Source organism: Taeniopygia guttata, chromosome 6 (genome assembly GCF_048771995.1).
Source record: "Taeniopygia guttata chromosome 6, bTaeGut7.mat, whole genome shotgun sequence".
NCBI lineage: Eukaryota > Metazoa > Chordata > Aves > Passeriformes > Estrildidae > Taeniopygia > Taeniopygia guttata.
In genome coordinates, this window is record NC_133031.1 from 19,236,487 (window position 1) to 19,258,899 (window position 22,413).

Sequence of the window (22,413 nt, forward strand, 5' to 3'; positions counted from 1 at the left end):
CTTCTTGTCTGATACAGTCACACTAGCAGGACAGAAGCAACACAGAAGTTTGTGACTGCTCCTTCCCCAGGTGATGAGTGGGGAAGAGATAGGAAGTTATTTTTAGTGGTGCATTTGTAGCTACCAGATTTGATTTAAGTAGGTGTATGTATAATGCTGATTGTGGACTTAACCGGGGGTGTGGCTTGTTGAATCATTTTGCTAGAAATAATGTGTTTTGTGAACATGCTCCTGTTAAATCAGGTAGAAATGCTGATCTGATTAAGTAATCAAAGTTCCTAAAGACTTTATGTTCTATTGCTTTAAGAAAACACTTGATGATTCTTCTCATGGAAACATGCAATTGCAAACCTGTGGTAGTTCAGTTGGCATAAGCAGCAATTCCAAATTTTTGAGATCAAATTCTCACCCATGGTTCCTTTATTCTTGAAAATCATTGAAAGCAGCCATTTTAAAAAATCACTTACAACCTACTGATTTGAACCAAAGCAGTATTTCAGACTCATAAACACAAAATATTCAGTATGAGAGCTTCAGCTGAATTACTTTTGTTCATCTATTGAGTCCTCACTGTGTACAGGTGACATACATGTAATTGCAGCAAAGTTTATGTAACTAGATCACTATGAAAGAAGGTTAACAAGATGAAAGGCTATTTATCCCTGTGAAGGAACTGCTGGATGGAGGCTTAGGATCTCCCTTATGTTCCTCCCAGACTTTCTGAGAACCAGCAATGTCTAGAATCCAATTATTCTCTGACATTAATGCCTTTTTATCCCACAGAAGCTGAAGTGTGGGAAGCTCTTAAAGTTTACATAAAGGTGAAGATTACTATTTACTTCTCAGCTGATGATGGTACCAGCAAGCTCTCAAAACTACAACCACAGCTCAGGCCTCTGGTTTCTGTAAAGCACGGAAGACTTCTGTTGCTTCTGTTAGGTTTTAACTAGTTTTACATTGGAGTCCCATTGAATGGATCACGGACTGCATGAGCTGTCAGAGTTTGAGATTTCAGAAAAACCAGGGAATCCCTCTTTTGATTTGGATCTTCTTAAGTCATACACCAGGACCTAACCACTTCTGATAGTGTACTTCCATGCATCATCCTTATGTTCACTAGATGTGCAAATAAAGTTTAATTTCCACCATGGTTTCTAAGCAGATGGTCCAGTCATCTATATTTAGCTTAGCAAAGTAATAGAGGGAGGTGAGTCTGTGCTCTCATTCTGCTCTTTGCTGTCAGGAGTGTTTCACAGTGGTATCTTTGGGGGAATTACATCTGATTTGTATAACCCTAAGCTCAGTTAAAAAAAAAAAAAAATTAAAAGGCAAGAGTCCAGTATCTGAACAGCCTGTTTCCCTATAAGAAATAATTCCTAAGATAATTTTAAAAATACCACCAAACTGGGAGTTGAGGTATGTTGGAGTTTGTTTCTAAGTTTGTGTTTGAAGAGTGCAGGAAGGCAGCATAACTCTTATTGCCACTCATGACAGCAACCAGTTCTTGTTAAGAAAATTGTCCTTAGCTGGCAAAGTCTGGCTCAAACCTCTGGAGTTTCTAAATCTTTAGAAAGTTATGAATGGATGAGACCCAATTAAAATCCCTCCACAAACAATTTCCATTTGGCTGAATACATGTAAGGATTGCACATACTTTGCTATCTATTTACTCAGTGCAACAATTAAAACAAATTGTCTGTACATGGAATTATGGCAGCTGAGGAAGAACTTTTCAGGAACAACAAAGTGATTAATATCATTAATGGTATTTGAGAGAACAAAATTTATTGACTAGATGTGCAGAAATGTCTGAGCTTCAGTATCAGGTGTGAGCATGGCCCCACCTTCCCATTCCCATCTGTAACCTGTCGCATGGTGCCCCATGGTGGCTGCTTGCCTCCTCTTACATTTGCTCAAGCCAGCAAATGCTCCATTCAGTTTGGTTACTAGTAAACAAAAATATTTACTCCAGTTCATCATTATTTGCTAATAGTCAAGTGTATGACTGTATTTTGCAATTTTTCTGGTTTGTTTCTGTTTCTAGTTCCATTTAAAGAGGAAATACAGGTTGCTCTAGGTGGTTACTTTGAGTTAATTTTATAGTGCTTTGCAAGACAGAATTAATTTTAAAATCTAGCTGTTACAATGTTTCTTTCATTAGATTATTTTCATTATTAAAAGGAAATATTTTAACTTCAGCTGTTTTCATCAGCAATTAGTATGTGTGATTTTTTTTTGCACACCTTTCCAGGCTGTAATATGTCTATTAATTTGGAGTTTGCTAGTAAATTTCCACTTCACTTTCTTATGTGAAACCCAGCTTCTTCGCCACAACCAATGATGAAAAAATATTTCCAAAAGATATTATTACCAAAAATGCTTTATTTATTTCTATTTGTATTACTTCCATAATTTTCTAAAAACTTTCATAGTTGGTATTGTCTTTCCATATATATCTGTCTTGCTCAGCAAACAATATTTTTCAATCTGTTTGCACAAGAGGATATGGATGTTGATCCTGGCTGTGGCTTCTCAAGCCCTAGTTTGGAAAAACTGATCCCCCTGAGTACCCACAATTCCTACTGATCTCTTCTTGATGAAGCAGCTCTTTCAAGCACCTTCCCTTTGACTGAGAGGATGGATGAAAAAAGTTGCTTGTGCTCCAGAGTCCCTTCATGCTGCTGCCAGGGCTCTGTAATGCCTGTCCATACCCTCAGACTGTTCCTAGCTGTACCAGAGATGCCCACCTGGAAACCAGCAGCAGATGCTGCCAGGGGACAGTACCAGGCCTGGCAGTCTCTGTGATGTTCCTGGGCAGCAGCACACCCTCGAGAGAACGTGTCAGGCCAGCAAACCAGGGCCTCCAGAAGTCATCTGCTGCTGTCACCCCCACTTCTCTGAGGAGCACTGCTGGGTGCTCAGGGAGCAGATGGAGCTGCCTCGCCCAGCCCCAGCACCTCTCCTGATGTGACAAGGTCTTTCCTCCTCAGTCTGCAGAGCAGTGGAGCGTTCTGCAAGGGCACATGCCTAGGATGTCTTGTTTCTATTTTCAGCTTGTCTAAAAGCGACTATAGACATAGTCAGGCATTTACTTGCAAAATAGCTATTGTGGTTCAAGCCACCTTGTGTCTGTCTGCTCAAAACACTCCCACTCAGCTGAGTTACTATGTGTACTATGCTAATCCATTTTGGTGCAAATATAAATCACTATTCTTTACTATGGATGCTTTGTGAACAAAAATCTGCTCCTTATGTCTTTTGACCTGTTATTTTATGTTACAGAATCTCGTTTTTGACATTCTGATTTTTGTACATCAAAATTTGTGCCAGACATTCAGATCTATTTCCTTATCTCCAAAGATTTCAGTCTGAATTTTTTGCTTTGCAGTTTATAAACATCAATATGCTACCATTTGTTTACTACCCCAAATATGGTAATTGACAAGATAATGAAAACATTAAAAAAAGACATAACTACATTTTGGATGTAATTTCATGACTGCTGATTCCAAACACTTTAATGTTCACAAACCTACTTGCATACCAGTGCAGGGGAGTGAGAAAGTTTGCAGTATTTTGACATAATTTAGATTTTAAATCCAAACTGACACTTTTTAAATCCAAATATTTATTAAATACTCAACAATTGCTTATTTCAAAGCAGCAGTCCAAATCCAAGACTATTGCTACATAAACACTGAAACTGAGGAGGTAAGAGAATGATTAACAATTACATGTAGGCAGAGGTTGATTTTTATGTTCCAGATTGTTCACCGATTCAATTTTGGAGTTTCTATTACTAAACAAACCTGCTCATCAGATTCTCCTCATATATAAAATTTCATATTTATTTTGAAAAGGAAGATTCAAGTTCTGAGGTTTGTAATTTCCAATATTTTTCCAAAGAGACCCTTCCCACCTTTCAGCTTTTCTCACTATTTACTATGCACCTTGTCAAACCCATCACCAAAACTCCTGTCAATTTTATGTTGTTTTGGGGTCTCAGCAGGGCCAGTCCTTGTTGGAAAGACCTGGCCCCTGCAGGTTTTCTCTCTTTATATTGTTGTCCAAAACTTTTTCTCCTTTCTGCTACTGATTCTCTATGAAGAAATATGAATCTTCTGTCTGGTTGTTGGCATGTTCTGTCCTAATGAATTCATACTCCTGCTCTCTACTGTATTCCTCTAATCTGTTGAGAGGTCCAGAGAAAAATGGTGACTTTGTTACAGCCTGTCTCAAAATACCTGTTTACTGTCATGGTTATCAGGAATTTAAGTTTGTATTTTCTTGGATATCAGTCAGGACAATCCAGAAAACAGTTTCCACCCAGACATACGTAATAGAGGAGTTTATAATGTAGCCATAATATTTAGAAGAAAATACTTCTGCAATGCTTGAAAACAATACTATAGTGATGCTCAACAACATTCTCGAAGTTTCATTTTCTTTTATAGGGATTTGTTTTGAAAATTGGCCAATCCAAGGAACTTTTTGTTCTTACTTGAAGAGTTAGTATTTTGATTTCTTGCAAATTTTCCATACTGTACAGGAACTTTATAACTTATCTATCATATTATCTTTAAAGCAATATACTGGTAAACAGCAAATGTATGGAATGAAATTCTTCCTTTCAGAATTTTCCTTCATACTACCTTTACATATTTTCCAGCCTCTACTATCATGCTTTACAACACTAATCTGATCTTTTTGTATAATTTCTGCATCATTATTTCTGTTGCTTATCAGCTTTACATTCAAGATGGCAATAGATGCTGATTGTATATAAGGTTGTAAGGACTAGTTTTAAAAAGTCACTCAGAAATATGTCTCTAAAAGCATTAACTTTGTAAACTATAAAATCTTAAGGAGAGTTTGATTATACCTCAAAGGAGAAAAGAAATGTGACAAACTTGGATCCTCAGCAATACACCATATTATACTTTAAAGGGACTGTTGTACTTCACTTGCAAATCTCTGTGCAATTTTACATCAGATAGGATGATCAGGAACAATGACTCTCCCAAAATCATTTGGAGTATTATCAGTTCTGTAAGGCCATGGGACTTGCTGCAAGTAACTGACCTGGCTGAACATGATGCCACCTCACATGTTTCTTACTGTGCAGAGACCAGAGGTTAACACTGCAAGTCTATGTGCCAACACAAATAAACATCTGAAGGTGCCATGACCTCAATCAGCCCCAGTCTGGAGGCTGTTTTAATTATTTGGCCAAGATGAAGATAACCTATGCAGATTAAGTTTTGCCTGCTGTGTACTTTGGGCATTCATATTGCCCCTTGTGCCTTCTGAGCTTTGCTCTTGGCATATGTAAACATGGAAGGGAGTGAAATGTCTGGGTCTGATCTAACACATTGCAGTAAGAAAAAGCCTTGGAGCTAAAAGCTGGTTAATTCTGTTTGGGGATGTCCCAAGGAAATGATCAGAGGTAATGTGGGAGGTGTGTCTTAAAAACAGAGCCCAGAGGCACCTAAGGAGGACTGGTGGCAGAGTCTGAGCAATAGTTTTTGTTTTGTTGGTTTTTTTTATGTGTAGGTATAAAAGAGAAATCATATATCTGTCTGTGGAAATCTGTAAAAGAACCACTTTAACATATGGAAAGAAATAGCTTAAATTAAGTGAGAATTTTAAGGGCAGCATGCAGTGGTCTCACCAAAATGGGCATACAAGTAGTGTATGGACAGAATTAAGGAGGTGAAACTTTTAACACCAAAATAGTGGGCAAAACAGGAATATTCTAAAACACTGCCTTTAGACTTAGGATGTAAAAGTCTATGCTTATTAAAGAGGGATAAAAGCTGTTATCAACAAAAATCTTAATAGATTGGCATCTTCAAAAATGTGACACAGGCCACATGATTGACAGTGAATTAAATGTGAAATGTCCATTTTCACAGTACCCTGGGCCTAACTGGCAGATTGTATGCATTTTTAAGTACTGCTCATAGGGCCTTTTTTTGCAGTAAAAATATACAAAGGTTTCCTGCAGCTTGCTGATTGGCCTCCTTTTGTCTCTAAGCAGGGACTTTACTGAAGAAAAGAAAAAAACAAAAATAAACAAAAAAAAAAAAAAATCACAAACAACCCCAGACAATGACATACCAAGGAAAATATTTAAAGTCTAAGGAGAGAGTACTCATGTCAGGTGCCAGAAACCAAAGGCAATGGTATGAAAAAGTCAAGAGAATTCCCCTAAACATTTAGAGGGAAAACTGCACCAAAACAGACACAGAACAAGCTGTTACAGCACTCCAGAAGCCCAATAGCGAGGTAAAGCACTGCCATGCCAGGCACGCAGCGGGAAGCCTGGAGCTGCCAAGGCCGTGAAAGATGTCAGCGAGCAGCCCCATGCCAGGGCGCCAGGGAGGGTGAGTGCACCGGCACAGAGCGCCAGGGCAAAGGCCTGGAAACATGCAAATATGTCATGAAAGCCCCAGCAGGAAGAGAGGTCTGGCTGCCGGGCGTAATCCAGGAAAGGAACTGCTCCAGGGAAAGGGCGCGCAGGAGGCAGAGCGAGGCTGTTCCCTGCAGGGATGCGCGGCCCCGGGGCAGCCAGGGCGACAAAGCCCCGCAGGGACGAGGTGGGAGCCAGGCGGGCCGGGGGCGGCGGGACCGGGTGGGCCGGAGGCGGCGGGGGCCGGGGCGGCGGAACCGGGCGGGCTGGAGGCGGCGGGGGCCGGGCCGCGGGCAGCACCGAGCCGGGCGGGGCGGGGCGAGCGCAGGGGCGGCGCAGCCGCAGCCGCGGCGGGCGGAGCGCGGAGCCTGTGCGCGGCCCGGGCCCGCTCATTACTCAGCGGCCGAGGCCGGAGGCGGTGGTCGGTGAGCGGGGCCGGGGCCGCAGTCCCCGAGCGGCGGTGGGCGGAGGGAGCGCGGCGGCCGCGCGGTCCCGGGGCGGGCGGGCAGCGGCCGCGCCGCGGGGCCCGGGCCGGGCGGTTTTGTTTATGTTCCGGCGGGCGGGAAGGGAGCCGGGGCCGGCTGCGCCCTTGCCCGGCGGCGGGCGGCGGTGCGGGGCGCTCCGGCCCGGTGACCTTCCGTGGCTGCTCGGGGCCGGGGCTCGGGAGAGGTGCGGTGGATAATGGCGGGGGCCTCTTTGTTGGTGTGGCAGGAGGGGCAGGAGGCTCGGCGCGGGGCTCCTCCTCCTCCTCCTCCTCCTCCTCCCGGGAGCGGGGGCACCGGGCAGGCTGGGCCGGCCGCTCCGAATTCGGGAAAGAGCGTTACAGGGTGGGGTGGTGAGAATGCAGCCCTACCATGACCTTGTTCTTAAAAACGCCTCTTGAAGCAAAAAATACTTCTCTGAAATAATATAACTGATCTAGATGCACGGGCTGGGGATGACCGGCAATGTCTTTTGTTTTTTTACCTTTTAATTATTAAATTTCTTTCAAAGAGGGGGAGCTCTCTCTTTGCAGAATTTCTTTTGCTTTTGATTTCTGTGTCGTTACATCCAGCTTTCCTTCCTGTTTCTTTATGCCTTTCTGCCTGGAGCAGTTCCATCAGTGAAGTTTGACCTGAGCTGCCTTAATAACCTACAAAAACAAATTCCACTTGATTACTTGTTCCACTCCCTAGCTACAGTAATGGTTTTGTACATACGGTGTTGTGTTGAATCTCGCCGTTGTACAGAACAGGCTTACTGAAGGCTTTCAGGCAATCGACAAATCCTACACGCTTTGGCCTATCTGATAATACAAACACAAAGGGTGTTATGCTTGTTCGGGGCTGGAAAGTATTACCTGCCCTAGGGCATGTGCATGTGGAATTGAGCAAGCCTACTCATTGCAGCTGGGTTTTACTTACAGGTGTGGAGACTTAAGCAGTGATGGTGTTGCAGGTCAGGTGAGACCTGGTCTCAGTTCTGGATGTGCTAACAAATGCACTTCCAGGGCAGAACAGTAACTGAGGTGCTTCAGTACATGTCTGTGGGTACATCCGTGTGTTAGATAACTTGAAAATGGTTTAAACTGTAACATGAAATGAATCTGGGCCAAAGTTATTTAAGGGTGCTGTCAAAGTGATTTCACTGACTTACTTGAGTGTTCCTTGTATATAATGAAGGGAAGCTCTTCATTCTTCTAATAGTAGCTAATAAAAATGTTGAATTTCAAATAGTCCCCTGCTTTGATCTCGGTCTCTTGGCACAGCCGTCTTCCCTTTTTGCACCACTTGATTCAAAGATGTGTAATACAGGCTAGTGTGACAGTAGGATGCATAACATGGGATGCCAGGGCAGGGACCAGACACATTGCAGACCGTCTGCAGATCTTGATGGTCTTCAAGGCTAGCTGGGGAAAAGTGGGATAGAAGAGAGAGAGAAGTATATGCTGAACAAAAACTAATTGCAGGGGATGTACAAAGTTGTACTCTGAAACAAAGCATTTTAATGTCTTCCACTGCAAAAGTTTCCAAGGTTTTTGGACTACTGGCTTGCATAAGCTTTCAGTGTAATCTTGTGGGCTACCATATACTTCATGGAGGCTTCTAAATCAGAAATATTAGTAAGGTGATCTAAGAGGGTTCCAGGTCCTGCAGTTTTTGGACTGTGCATTCTAGGGAAAAAAAAAAAGTTGCCTGTTGTGTGTGGATTTTGTGTTTTTACTTTTAACCCTGCTCTTTAAGGGCCAAGGCATTTGGTGGGTTATTAGGTGTGCAGGTATAACCTTCTTTGCAAATGCCTTAGGTAGAATTTATATGCAAATATTAAGGAATAAATGTTGTACGGTGCTAGCGATTTACTTTCTGCCTATTATTTACCTGAAATGGCTATTTACTATATATGTGTTTTGCTTTCTTTTTCATCCTTCCTCAGCTGCCTAAATTATTTGGATGCTCACTGTTTAAAAGATGCATGGAAACTACACATTTAGCTCCTCATTTCTGAAGATTGATCCAGCATTCTGGACAAATAAATATGTCCGTCTTAATATCCCCTAAAAAGTATGGCGTGCTATTTCTTAACCTTCGTTTTCCATGCTCCCAATCCCTCTCCTTGACAATAAAAGTGCCCTGTATGTAGAGAGTTTTACTGTATTTGTTATTTTTAATATATATAGTGTTCCACTTTTGAAATTAGACCAATCTTTTTGAGCCTGTATTTTGTTTAATAAAGGCTGTTTACTGCTGTAAATTGTTCCTTTAAGAAACCCCTTAGTCCTTAATTCAAAACCTGCAGAAACAAGCTTCTGTTTGTTATGGAAAGACCTCTTGGCATTTGAAAGCTCTTTAAAAATCCAGTTGAGCCTACTTATGTTGCTTGCCTGCTGTGAAATTCACCACAGTTTTGCCATGGATTCTGAAATACTTTTAAAGGTGTTCTTGTATGTGAAGAGATAACAATCTTGGTGTACCGAGCTTATAATTAATAGCTACACATTTCTCCTTAACTTTAAATTATTTTTTCTTTGAAGTTATTAAGGACTAATTCTTGATTCTTTTTCTGTTCCAAATTGATTCTGTTCAAGCTTGATGCTAAAATCGTTGCCCATATTGTCATTTTTGTTGTTGGATAAATGCTACTTGATATGTGAACAGATGGGATGCTTATTAATCATTCTTAGCTGAATATTGCAGACTAATGGTAAAATGAGGACTGACAGAAAAATCTACTTCAGCTCAATGGTCAGTTGTGTTGGTAACAAAGCAAATACTGTATACAAGCTCATTTGTGTGTACACTTAAACCAAAAGGGCACACATTGATTCTACAGTGCTACTGGACAGCCTGTTTGCTGTAATTATTGATTTTTGAGTATTAAAGAAAAGACAAGCACACAAACTGACAACCGTCCATTAATTTACTGATGCTATATTAAGAATTTGAGTTTTTAATATATATATTATATAGATAAATATAAAGTGTTCAGGAACCCAGTATTTATTCTTTGGACTATGAACTGTGGCTAAAGTGTCCCATCATTGTAGTCTGTATCCATTCAAACGTTTACCTTTCTCCTTATCTGCTGAACAAAAGTTGAGATGTCTCAAGTCTGGTGTTTCTATCTTTGTGAAATAAGAATGATGAGCAGGGGGTATCCTGTTTCTCACTGGAATCTCAAAATGCATGGAATTGTCCATGTTTATAACATTAAACTGATTCTTCAGCTGTTGGTTGCTGGCAGAAGAGGAGCTGGGGCTCCCTGTAGCCCTGAAGTGTAATTTGTGCCTGAGCAGCAGGTACGGGAGGAACTGTTCCCAGCTGTGACACTCCCTGCAGGGCTGCTGGGAGCACACACACCCCACTGTGGGGCAGACACACGGGGGAGTCCAGCCCTGCGTTCCACAGGTGGGTGGGGGCTCGTGTACCTGAGGATGCACAGAAGATTGGGTTTGCAACCTCAGGGATATCATGACTACTGCATTTTACCAGCTTTAAGCAGGAGATTATAGAGGTGATGGAGCCACTTGCCCCTCTGAATGTATCAATAGCTGCAAGACATAAAAATGGAAGTTTGAGTAGGTTATGAAGGAGTGAATGTCTTAAGTGTAGCAGTCAGCCCCTCCTATGGATCAAGAGCCCAGAAGGGCAGTGAAGTCTTCATCCATACAGACTTCAGACTCAACAAGGTCCAGAGCAGTCTGAGGGGAATACAAATTTGAAGTTCTACTTGTTTTGTAGATGATCTACAGAGGTTGCTTCCAAGCCATATTCTAATTCTACTGTTTATGGATTTTAAAACTTCTTTTTTCAAAGTAGCTTGAGGAAGTTGGCAAAACAAAGGCACAGTGATTTAGGTAAACCAGGTTGCTCAGAACTATTAGAAGTTGTGAAGAGGAAAGTAATGAGATGTGATAAGAATCTTAGTTCAAGTCTGATGGTGGCAATACAGATTTTTTTGCCCTTCAGTGAACTTTCTAGCTGACTAGGCCAAAAGTGCTTTCAGGCTAGCATAAAGGCCAAAGAAAAAGGCTTATGGTACCTGTCAAGCCCGTGATCACTATGATGAACTTAGAAACCCATCTCCAACCAAAGAAACAGCAGGCAGTCAACAGCCTGGTAGCCAGCTCAAGTTAGTCCAGGTCTTGCTTTCTGTGTTGGAGGAGCAAGTTGGCAGCTGCTGCTGCAGGGCTTTGATCTGCTGGGTGGGTGGTGGTTCCTTATGCTTAACTGGAGTGTGGTTATCCCAGCAAGCAGCGTCATGGAACAAACCAGCTCGGAGTTCCAGCTGGTCACAATAGCAGTCCATGACTGTAGAGGGCTGGCAGGACTAATGCTAGCTGGAAGAAAGGAAAATAGCCATGGTAGATTCATAGATCTCTCTTTAATGCTTGTGCTGCCTTGAGAATATGTCCTTCATCTCAGTTGTTTCTCTTAAGTTCTTACATATTTATCTATCTAGCAAAACCAACCAGAGGTCTTAGTGAAAGTGAGGTGAGTACAGACAGTTACAACCCAGAGTAAGTGTTTTGTATCTTTACAAAGCAGCTGTCCTGGTATGAACCTGTAGTATTTTAACATGTGAATGCAGCTGCTCATGTGTGACTCTTGAGAGAATTGTGTAGGAAGTCTGGTGTTAGGGATGGCACATATTTGAGAATCCTAGATGTATTCTTTAGTACCTTTAACACCTAAGATGATGTTGGAGTAAGTACGAGTCACAATGCTTACTTGCTGTACCATGTAAAAATACATAGTTTTGAAGATGTAATCCTAATCTTAAATTTTACTATGGAAACAGTAAAAGTGAATGCCATGGCTGACATGCCAGCCAGCATAAATCTTGGTAAATTCTGGATTGTTCATTGTGTTTTGGATGGTGACAAACATCCTGGTCATCTTCACAGAAGGAAGAATAATAACATGATAACCTAAAAAGGTTTATTAGAAAGGTGTGGGCTAGGTTCACTTGTTTCATTTCATGCCAAGAAGTGAATACTTAGGAGACATGCAGAGAGAGGAAGGTCCTTGTGCACGGCAGTAGCTCATTTAATGAGCAGTGAAGCCTTCCAGCAGTGGGTGACTTTTGTTTGCACAGTTGCAGCAGTACAAAACTCATCCTTGTTGAACAATAGACAGTGTTTCTTTTGCTGATTTTTTTTTTTTACATTACCAAGTTCTTGTGCCACTTAAGTGTCAAGATGGTGGAAGAAAGAAGATAGTTCAGTTTATAATAAGATTATATTGGACATAAAAAGGTTTTGTTAACACTAGCATGGCATTGTGGGAAAATCACAAAACCTTGATGTGATGAGGGCTATTTTATTCTCCCCCTAGTTTAGTTTATTTGAGAGTCTTAGGTTTCTTCAGAAAATTTCTCATCACAGCTCTTTGTAGGCATATCCACCAGCACTAGTGTATGGTGCTCAGCAGTGCTTCTGAAGGCTAATATTCTTATTTAAAGAAAGGAGATTCTCAAATTCTTACTATTTTTGGGAACTTCTGCCATATAGTAAGGAATATTTCTTTTTAATTTGGGTCAGCTGGCCTAGCTGTGTGCCCTTCCCGGATCTTGCCCACACCCAGCCCCTTAATGAGGGGAATGTTGGAGAGCTGATGCTGCCAGCTCTGCTCAGTAATAGCCAGAACTCTGGTGTGTTATCAACCCCTTTGTAGGTGCCAGTGCAGAGCACAGCACTGTGAGAGCTGCTGTGGGAAAAGGGGCTCCAGCTCAGGCAGGCCCTGTACAAGCTGTTAGCACAGAGGTGTTCCCATCACTCCTGACTGGGCCAGCCTTGCCCGGTGGCATGTCTGTCGTGGTGCCAGCTGACATTGGCTCTGCTGGACATGGAGGAAGCTTCTGGCAGCTTCTCACAGAACCACCCCTGTCGCCCCCTGCTACCAAGACCTGGCTGTGCAAACCCCATACACTGGGGCAGAGCATCAGGCACTATTGAAGTCTAAGAGAAATGGGACAACAGAACAGACTATTGCTATTAGTAAGTATTGCTATAGTTTCCTACAAACTACCCAGAAAGTAGTTGCTTTATTTTGAAATGTGCTGCCTTCCTTCCCACCCCACTCCCAAGAAATTTTTGTGCAAGGTATTGTATTGTGTTACAAGAGATGTCTCTGAAGGAATTCTTAGTGCTGAAGCTGTCATGTGCTGGAGTTTTTTGTTCCATTCTAAAGCTCTTATTATAGAGGTATTTCATGCCAAATACTTTAGATGGGATTTCATAGCACATTAATCTGCTTGTATTTCACAGATAAATGCATGAATTAACAAAAGTAGCACATTCATAATTGGATTCTATGTTTTCGTAGCTGGGATTAAAGGTTAACATTAATGTAGTTTTAAAACATTATGAAAACTTTTTTCCCAGCTGTTACCCAAATCCTTCCTTCCTCTAATGTTCTATAGCTATTGTCCTCTTGATCACTGGTATTTAATTACTATTTTAGGTCACTTGGTATCTTTTGTTTGCTGTCATCCTTTAAAACAATTAAAGAACCATTTAATTTGTTTTTTTTTTTTGCTGAAACATTTAGGTTTATATGCTTTTTTCCCCTGCAAAAAGAGGTTAAAGAGCAAGCATTTCCTCCCACTCCAGGATTACTCTCAGGGTAGGATTTTGTTTCTAAACTTCTGCAGATCTTATTGAAGCATTCTGAGTTACATTTACTGGTTCATTTTGCTGATGGTTTGCCTCAATTTTGCTTTGCCAGTGGTCACTGGATGTACAGAGCTACCATATGAGGGCAGGCCTTTGTGGAATGGTGGGAATTAGTGGTCCCTTAAGTAGTCATCTGCAACAGTGTTGTGCCCAGATTAGTAATTTATTCTTTCCTTTTCAATTTTAAGTTATACATGGTTAAGTTTTTTCAAGTACCTGACTAAGTTGAATGGGCTGTGACACGTGATTCTGCTAAAAGGAGCTACATAAGGCAGTATGGAATGGCATTCCCTTGAATGCAGTAGTCATGGCTTAGGCATGGTTATGATTAAATGTGTTTTCTGGGTCTAGCAGCAGGCACTTATATTGCACTTCTGACAGTTAAATCGGATGATTAAAATAGAACAGTTTGTTGAACTGTTGCTTTACTGAATTTTCACTGATTCCAGATTTTAAGAGCAGTATTTACAAAAAATCAAAACAAATTAAATTGACAAATAGTGCCCTGCAATAAATCTGAATATTATAAGCTTTGAAAAATATGCATACTGTGATTTTCTCCCCATTTACCATTCTTTTCTATAATCTTTTATTTGAAAAAGGATTAAGGAATTGAAAGATCCTTGTCTTATCCTGTTATTTCTGAAAAAGAGAGTTTTGCTAAGAATAGTCTTTTAATCTGTTGTCATAACAGCTTCTTTACCAAAATGTAGAGTTACACAAATTTTCTTTTGTTGAGGCTGTTGTGGTTTGTGATTTCTGTGACAAAACTGACCTGGAAGACACAACATCTTATATTATTATATATTGTGATAATAGGAGTCATCATGGAACCAATCTGTAGTGGAGCTTCATATGACATTACACTGAAGAAGCTGTAGAGATGCTCTCCTATCAAATGTAGCACAGCAGAGTTTGCAGAGTGATATTTTTTCTGTAGATATAGCACTACTCATTCTGATAATGCTTGTTCTAGAAAAATGCTATCTAATAAATTTATTCATGATTAATTAAAGTCACAGTTCAGGAGTCAATAAAAAAATCAAGAGGAAAGGTAGGATGAGAATCTTCATCATCAGAAATGCCAGTTTACATGCTGGTTAGTATTGCATGCTGCAGCCTGTCTGTCTCATTTACAGCCTCCTAGCATTTGAATCTAAAACCTGTTTTAAAGGGAATGGAAGATACTTTTCTATTAGAGTCTCTGCTGATGTCTAATGACTTAATAAAACAAGAATATTTAAGAATATAAGAACTCTGCAATGTATTCCATTGCAAATACATAATTTTACTGTACAGCCTTATATGTTAAGCTTTGTGTCACATGTTTATTATCACAAATACAGCCCCCTGGAAAAGCATGTAATGCAGAATACCATATTATAGCAGAGTAGCACTGTAGTAAACTAGATTAGAAGTGATTTGTAACTTGGTAAAATTTGTTAAATGCTGTTGGCCACAGGTGAGGATATTCCAGAGAGGGTGCACTGGTATTCCAGAGCAGCTGTGTTGTAGGAGTTGACTGTGAGAAGTGCTGGGAAGTTGTATGTGTTGCTGTCTTACTTGCTGCTGATTTGGATTACCAGGCCTGTGTCTATCACCAAAATCAACTTGAAAGCCTCCAATGAAGTTTGCTTAAATCTTAAGCTTTGTACCTCTTAGTGCAGCTTTCAGGAGGTTTAAGTATTTATGTTGATATCTTTCTTTAGAGATACCTTCATGTTTAGATTATGTACCTTTAAAGATACTATATTTCATAAACCTGGAAATCTGGATAGCACTTGGTGTGTGATAATGACAGATGATGAAGGAATGTGAGGTTTCATTTCCCTGTCACAAACTGGCAAACTCTCCTTGCTTAGAGGGGAGAGGGAAATGGCTGAAGGAATGGTAGATAAGCAAGCACAAATTTTCACCTTTTCATGGAGCTGATAGCATGCGTTCACTTATTCATCTTTCTTTCCTTGCCCTCAAGCTACTGTTAAGTCTCTATATTATAACTTATCTTTTCATTTTTCTGTTTTCTGAATCTTAATTTTGTTTAACTTCTCATGTGATGAAGTTAGAGCTGCTGGTGGTTGTAATGTGCGTTTTACCTAATTGGCAGGCAGGCCCTAAACAAAAAGTCTGGGTCATTTCTTCTGTGACCAGCTGCTTTGGTCACAATTGTAAAAGAGAGATAAAACTGAGTAGCTTGAAGTGCCAGAAGTGAATCAGTTACCTGACTGGTTTAGGTAATATGTGTGAGATAAACAGAAACATACAGCCCATGTGGCTTTTTTCCTGTGCTTTATGGCAGTCTCTTTAATTGTCCTGTGCCATTAACAAACAATGCCTTAACTCTTCATAAATGACTATTACATGCATTTTTTAAATAAGGTTGTATTAAGTGAAATCCTCTCAATAGGAAGTTTACTGATAAAAAACAAAACATGTCTGTTTTGAAAAGAGAATCACTTCAAAACTTACATTGTTTTTAAGTAATTTACTGTGGTGCATTTGTTACTTGGGTCATCATTATCCTGCTGTGCAAGGTGTATGATGTGTTTTATGACTGTAAAGAATAGAGTTCTCAGATGAGTTGAATTTGATATTAAACAAAGCTAATGTTTTAGTGGTACCAGAAATTATTGTCTTGTTTTGGGTATTTTGCAAGAGATGTTTCACAATTTGCTTTAGAAATGTGCCGTTATATTGATTTTTATGTAGCATGTACTCAGAAGCTGTGAATGCATGTTCAGCAGTTCAGCTGACCCTTGTTCAGCAGGCAGGATGAGAAAATACTGGTATGTTGTACTTGGTTTGCATAAATGCTTGCTTTGAGCTTCTGAAGGAAATGTGATGTGGAGGTGCTGACTCTGCCTGTGCTCCATGGGGAGCAGTGTGTGAAATTACTGGTGGAGCTTGGGTGCTTTTGTCTGTTCCAGCTGCCCCAGCAGTGCCAGGAAATGGCTCACCTGGAGCAGTGTTTAACAACAGGGGGTGTTTCTCGTGGCTTTCTGTGTGTTTGCAAGTGATCTTACACTACCTGTTTATAGACAGTATCAGTATTTTGCTAATTACAGTCTTAATTTTGTTGCTGCTATTTGGAGGTCTTTCCTTACAGTTAAACAGCCCCTGTGCCATTAGTGGCTTCTGACAGTGTATCAGACTGTTCCAAGGTTCTTGAGACATGGAAGCGAAAAAGCTCAAGTTCCACTTGCTTTATACAAAAATCCCTAAGTTCAGGTTCAGCTGTTAATATTTCGGCACTGGTGACTGCACCTGTGAGTGATTGCTATTTCAGGCTGAATAGTATTTGAATGTAATTTGATGCAGGGAGCTCCAGCGCTGGTGCAAAAATACATTATATTTAAAATTAGCTGTTTGAGCTCATTCCTGATTTTGTTATTAACCTTTTATTGTGAGTTTTGAAACCATTTGGAGTGAGGTTCCCAAAATAGCACAACCTTTAGTGGAAACATTTACTTTTGATTAGATGCTATAGTATTGATCAGAGAAGTCTGATGGGGAAGCACTGGAGAACATGCCAGCTTCAAGTTCCTATCTGTATGACTGACTCTGCGAATATAATCCCTGGGGCATCCCTGCTTCAGTGACTCTGCAGAGCATGTCTGTCCTCAGTGTCAGTGAAATTGGCTTTTTCACGAGAAAGTAACAGCCTGAAAAGAGAAGACTCAAGGGGCTGCATTTGCCAGCATTTGCTGCTGGAAGCTGTGCTTGGGAAGTAAGTACGTTCCTCTTTCCTGGCTGTCTGTAATAATTCCCTTCTTCTGTTCCTCCTCTCAAAGCAAACAAGGAGCTCCCTGTGTTAGTGGTGGCTGGGGATCAGGCTGTTTACCTGTGCTCCACCCAGGTGCCATAGCTGCTGGTACAGCCCCTTCGTGGGCTGGCTGAAGTGACTGAAAAAAGCAGCAAGTCAGCTGCTTTCAATTAAGATGAAAATCAAAACATGCATTTTTTACCTGGATAAAAAAGATAGGTCCTTTTTTGCATGTATGTATGTTTTCTTTTAATAACTCCTAGTCTGTCTCTGAGCTGGAAGCTGGATTTCAGTAGCTATGAAATTTTATGGACTCATTTTGCCCTGTTTCATTGTAGTTTATGAAGGACATAAATATTAGGGCAGGGAAGATTTAAAATGCAGGAAGCTTGCTAAGTGTAACTTAGATAAAAAAGAAAAAGTTGTTTTTTCTATGAAGAAGTTTTCTCCTTTCCTGCCCTCAAATTCTACTACAACAGTATAAAAGGTAAAAGTTCACCTATTTTTGTAAGAGGAAAAAATAGAGGGCTGAGCATGGAGTCTGCTCAAGAATTTTTGGTAAATTGAATAGCATTTATCAGTACCTCTGGTGTTTCCCTAGAACATCCTCAGTTCATCCTCAGGACACTTGGATTCTAATCTCCATCATCTTCATTGTATGCTTTACAGATGGGGTGAAAAGCCACCCGAATGTTCCTCTACTAATTCAGGCTCTGCTTTGTTGTTATTTTTGTCTTCATGTTCTCCTTGGTAAATTTTAAATATTTATTTCTGTTTTGATTCAGGATCTGGAAAAACTCTTCAGTCACTACTAATTAGGATAAAAACTCTTGGGACCTTGTGGCTTTTGAGTCTCTTTTATATACTTATATCTGGAGCTGAGCATGTAAGGAAACTACCTCTATGTAAGGTAATAGGATTACTTGTCTGTTCCAAACAGAACTGGAATCTGGGGAAAGACATCAGTTATGAAGACTAAAATCAGATTGTCAGACACTGTGAACCTGTGCTTTTTGAGTAGTAGGCACCTCCTTGTTATAAAAGGGCCTCCAGGTGACTTTTGGATTGCATCATTAAGTTCAGTCCATTGCAATTACTTTCAAATAGATGATCATCTATTTTATGTAAACTGTAATAAGGTGACTACTGGCCAAGAAAAGTCTGCTGGAGTGGAGAAGGGGGTGGTTTATTTCCCTGTATGTCCTCCCCTTCTAGCAGACTCCTCAAATTATAGTAGCTATCTTAATAAGGTGAGATGGCAGATACCTATGAAGAAAACTGTATCTAGTTTCCTAGATGACTCAAAAAAGTCATTATGTGATCCAGCTGGAGCATGTTGTTAGTAACTATATGAATCTGTAAACTGCAACATTAAATTATGGCAAAGGTTGCATTCGTATTAGTGGATTTTGTTCATTGTTTATTAATTTAGGACTCTATGTAGTTGTTACCTGTTAAATTGTACCAAGGACAGAGTTAGATTAACACAGAGACTCTAAATCTTTACAAGAGATTTATCAATCTGGCAACAATGTTTGCCAAACCAGTGAAATAATTCCTTTATTTAAACAGCCCATATTACACTTTATTAAGTTTCATTTGCTATTGTGTACTCAGGAATATTTTGCTTTATAGCCAAATTTATTTTTCTACACCAAACCGGTCTTCTTTTCTGAAATTACCATCTTTAGTGGAGAAAGCCATCTGTTTATTGTTAGATACTCAACAGGTTCTGGGAAATCAAGTAATTGGCTTTGAATTCTCCATATATAAATGGCTATAAAAAATGTAACTGTCCTAAAGTTTAAAAAAATTAAATGTGCCTTAAATTTCTTGTCTTTGAATAAACTGGAGTGACACTACCCTTTTCTGTTTCAACTTGAAAGCAGTAGGCAGGTCATAACATGGAAATCTAAATGTCCCCTTGTCATCTTCTTTTCCTGGTGAACACTGAAATCTAATGCTCACCTTTGCTTTACTGAATCTGTAACAAGTGAAGTTTGACTGCTTTGTGTAAAGAGATTGGTTAAAATGTAGTTATGTTAAGAAATGTACCTACGCTGTGCTTCTGACCTGAGCTATACAAGAATCACTCCAGCATATTTGTGGTTTTGTTTAATAGTTGTAACCTGAGATCAGAGCTGTAGACTTTCAGTTTGTGCTGTCCACTTGTCCTGTGCATGGTGTGAGCAGGGCAGAGTTCTGTGTACCCGAGTTCTGCACTGCAGGTGTGCAGTAGCTGAGGGGAGAGGCGCTGCCAGGGCCAGGGCACAGCAGCTGGAGGCCTCCTTAAACACACGGCAGCTTTAGGACTAGTTCAGGCAGCTGTGTGGAGGTTGTTCAGCTTAAAACCATCTGATCTGTGAAAGTGTAATTTGAAAGCCATGCAAATCCTACAGTCATCAGTGACAATATTCAATTTTAGAAAAAGCTTCAGGGTTTTAGACATTTTTGGCATTTGTAATGGCTTAGTAATATCTCGCTGCGGTTTTCACGCAGCTAATATTAATACCTTTTTCCAAATGCTTTATCTGCATTAATATTTAACAGAGCTGGAAACATTGCAAAATACAGCATTCAGTTTCGAGGGCAGCATGGACAAACAGAACATTAAAACCATTATTACTTCTGAGACTAACTGAATGAACTATGAAATTATCTTTGGAAACAATTTTTTGTTTTCTAAATTTGAGCCTTTGACGCAAGCATATGTGAAAACTAGGCTGTGTTTGCACTACCCATTTAGCAGGTGTCCAGAAACTTTTAAACATGATAGCTGAAAATTAGACAAGCATTCAAAAACACATGATGCATACAGATCATGTGTGAATGAGTAAGATGCTATGCATTATAGCATAGGATGAATCCTGGATTTTCTTGTGGTGTCTAATGAAGGTATAAATCAGCGCATAGGAGCAGTCTTAGAGACTGAGCTGTACAGAGCAAATGTTTCTCCGCCTTTTAAGTTGGCAATATTCTGGCTTATTCTATTTCCATATCCCTAGTGGAAAAATTATTGCTGGGGTTCCATTTCTTTGTCTGAACAGAAGAGATGCCTCTCAAATGTATAGTTTTTGTCAGATTTTAATGCAACCTTTGAAGCTTTCCTGTTCATTGTCAATATCTCTAGTGATGGGAGAGTGCCAAAGAGGTTGTAAAATATTTTGTGCTCTTATTTAAAGTGAGAGGGGCTTTCTTTCACAAAACGTGTTCCATTTCTGTTCCTCTGTATGCCTGGAATGTGTGCATTCAGGTCACTGCCCAGGTGAAGTAACCTTGAGCATAATTATGCATTGTTTTCAAAGTGATCTCCAATTTCAAAAGCTCTGTTTGCAAGATTTGAGGTTGCCAAGTACAGCCAGAATGATACAGTGAGGACAGGCCTGGTGACTGCCCCACGGGCTCTGCACAGCTGTGAGCCTCGATGGAGCCACGCTGGTGCCAGCTCTGCTCCTGACGTGTTGCTCAGAGCTGCTCCTCAGAGGCAAAGCTCTCTTACTCTGGAGGCCCCTTCAGAGCACTGACCACTGGTAGTGTGTGTGTAAAAAGCACTGAATGAAACTGGGTCTGGAATGAGTATCAAGTCATCTCTCTCTGCCTTCTAAAGAAATCAATTTATACACTCTACAGACACAAGTTTGCCAAATATATTTCTATTGTTTATATAATTTTCCACTGCAAGTTTTTGCATTTTTGTTGGGTTTTTTTGTTTTTGTTTTTTTTTTTTCATCTGGCCATTATTAAGGTTTTTAATACACCTTCAGTAGGGCTTTAAAATTGAAAGCTATATGAGCAAATCATTAGCTCTTCTCTTTCCATAGTACCTTTCTATCCCAAACCCATCTGTTTCTCCAGTATATTTAGGCTGTACTGGAAAAACATTTTTAAGATATACTGTCCATACATTGTCCTGTAGCTTGGTTAATAAATTGGATGTTTTCTGTATTAGAGACAAAATTTAGTGTTGAAATACAGCATCATGCTGTCTTCCAGATATCTTGAGGTCAGCAAGTATATTAAGAACAGTCTTGTTGAGAGATGTTAAAGGTACATGCCTTTCTTTAAGTAGAAGCAAATGGTAAATACATGCATATTTGGGTATGAACAATGCTATACATTATTTCTTTACTATTTTAAACATGCTTATTTTAAAGTTAGATGAGGACTTTTGGTCAGACTTCATTCTTAGTCTTATTCACTTGTGGAGGAGGAAGTGTCAGTGAAACAATTTATAAATATGTGTACTTTTTAAGCTTAGGTATGATACTTTCATAGATAAATGCTACTTGCATTTTCATGGAGCGTTATGTTCAATGCATCCATGTTTGTTTCTACAGCTGTATCAGGCTGTACAGAACTGAGGCATGGAAGTTGCTGACCACCTGAAGTCTCCTGAAGAACTGTTGAACTGTAGTTACTGTTAGTGAATTCAGAATAAAACTTACATCCAGCCTTGCAGATACCTTAGGTGATTTCACTCTGGATACAGTGCTACTTTTAATTCCTACATTTTTGTTGTGCTTTCTTGGATAAATAGTGCTTGGGGCAATACAAAGAACTAGTAACCACACAGGAATATCTTACAAATCAGTTTTGAAATATTCTTATCTTGACTGACTGCGGGCTGCCAGTAAAAAATACTTATATGTGCACTTGGGACTTATTTGGGAAGTGTCTGGTGTGTCTTAAAAATAGTTTTGCCTTATGTCACTTTACATATAGTTGTAAAATCTTAGTTTTCCCAATTTTATGTCTTCATAGGCCCAGAAGCAAAATTTGGATGAAGTGAACTAAGCAAGTTGCCGTCATGAGCAGGAGCAAGCGTGACAACAATTTCTACAGCGTTGAAATTGGAGACTCAACTTTCACCGTATTGAAACGGTATCAGAATTTGAAACCAATAGGATCAGGAGCACAAGGGATAGTCTGGTAAGGTTTCTTTAAGATTTAAATGTACCTTTAGGTTTCCTTAACATAGTTTTTTGAGGTGTTGTATGTTACAGAGCCAGGAGTGTGGAGAAGTGTTTTTACCTTTTACAGGCAAAACAGCGATGGTAACTGCTGACCATTTTTCCTCAGCAAGGG

The 22,413-nt window shown here is 40.1% G+C and overlaps 1 protein-coding gene across 8 annotated transcripts in view; it reads left to right on the forward strand.

The window, feature by feature from the left end:
• MAPK8 (mitogen-activated protein kinase 8) overlaps window positions 1-22,413 on the forward strand; it is a 175,113-nt gene that overhangs the window by 133,113 nt on the left and 19,587 nt on the right. For 4 of the 8 annotated variants that reach the window (XM_030276022.4, XM_030276018.4, XM_030276023.4 and 1 more), the window contains exons 1-2: window positions 6,718-6,837; window positions 22,090-22,257. In XM_030276022.4, coding sequence (XP_030131882.1) covers window positions 22,136-22,257 — 122 coding nt within the window. In that variant the 5' untranslated portion in view covers window positions 6,718-6,837; window positions 22,090-22,135. Of the gene's footprint in view, window positions 1-6,472; window positions 6,600-6,717; window positions 6,838-18,113; window positions 18,239-22,089; window positions 22,258-22,413 lie in introns of those variants that run through there. The other 4 variants (XM_030276020.4, XM_030276024.4, XM_072931078.1 and 1 more) reach the window with 4 other exon arrangements.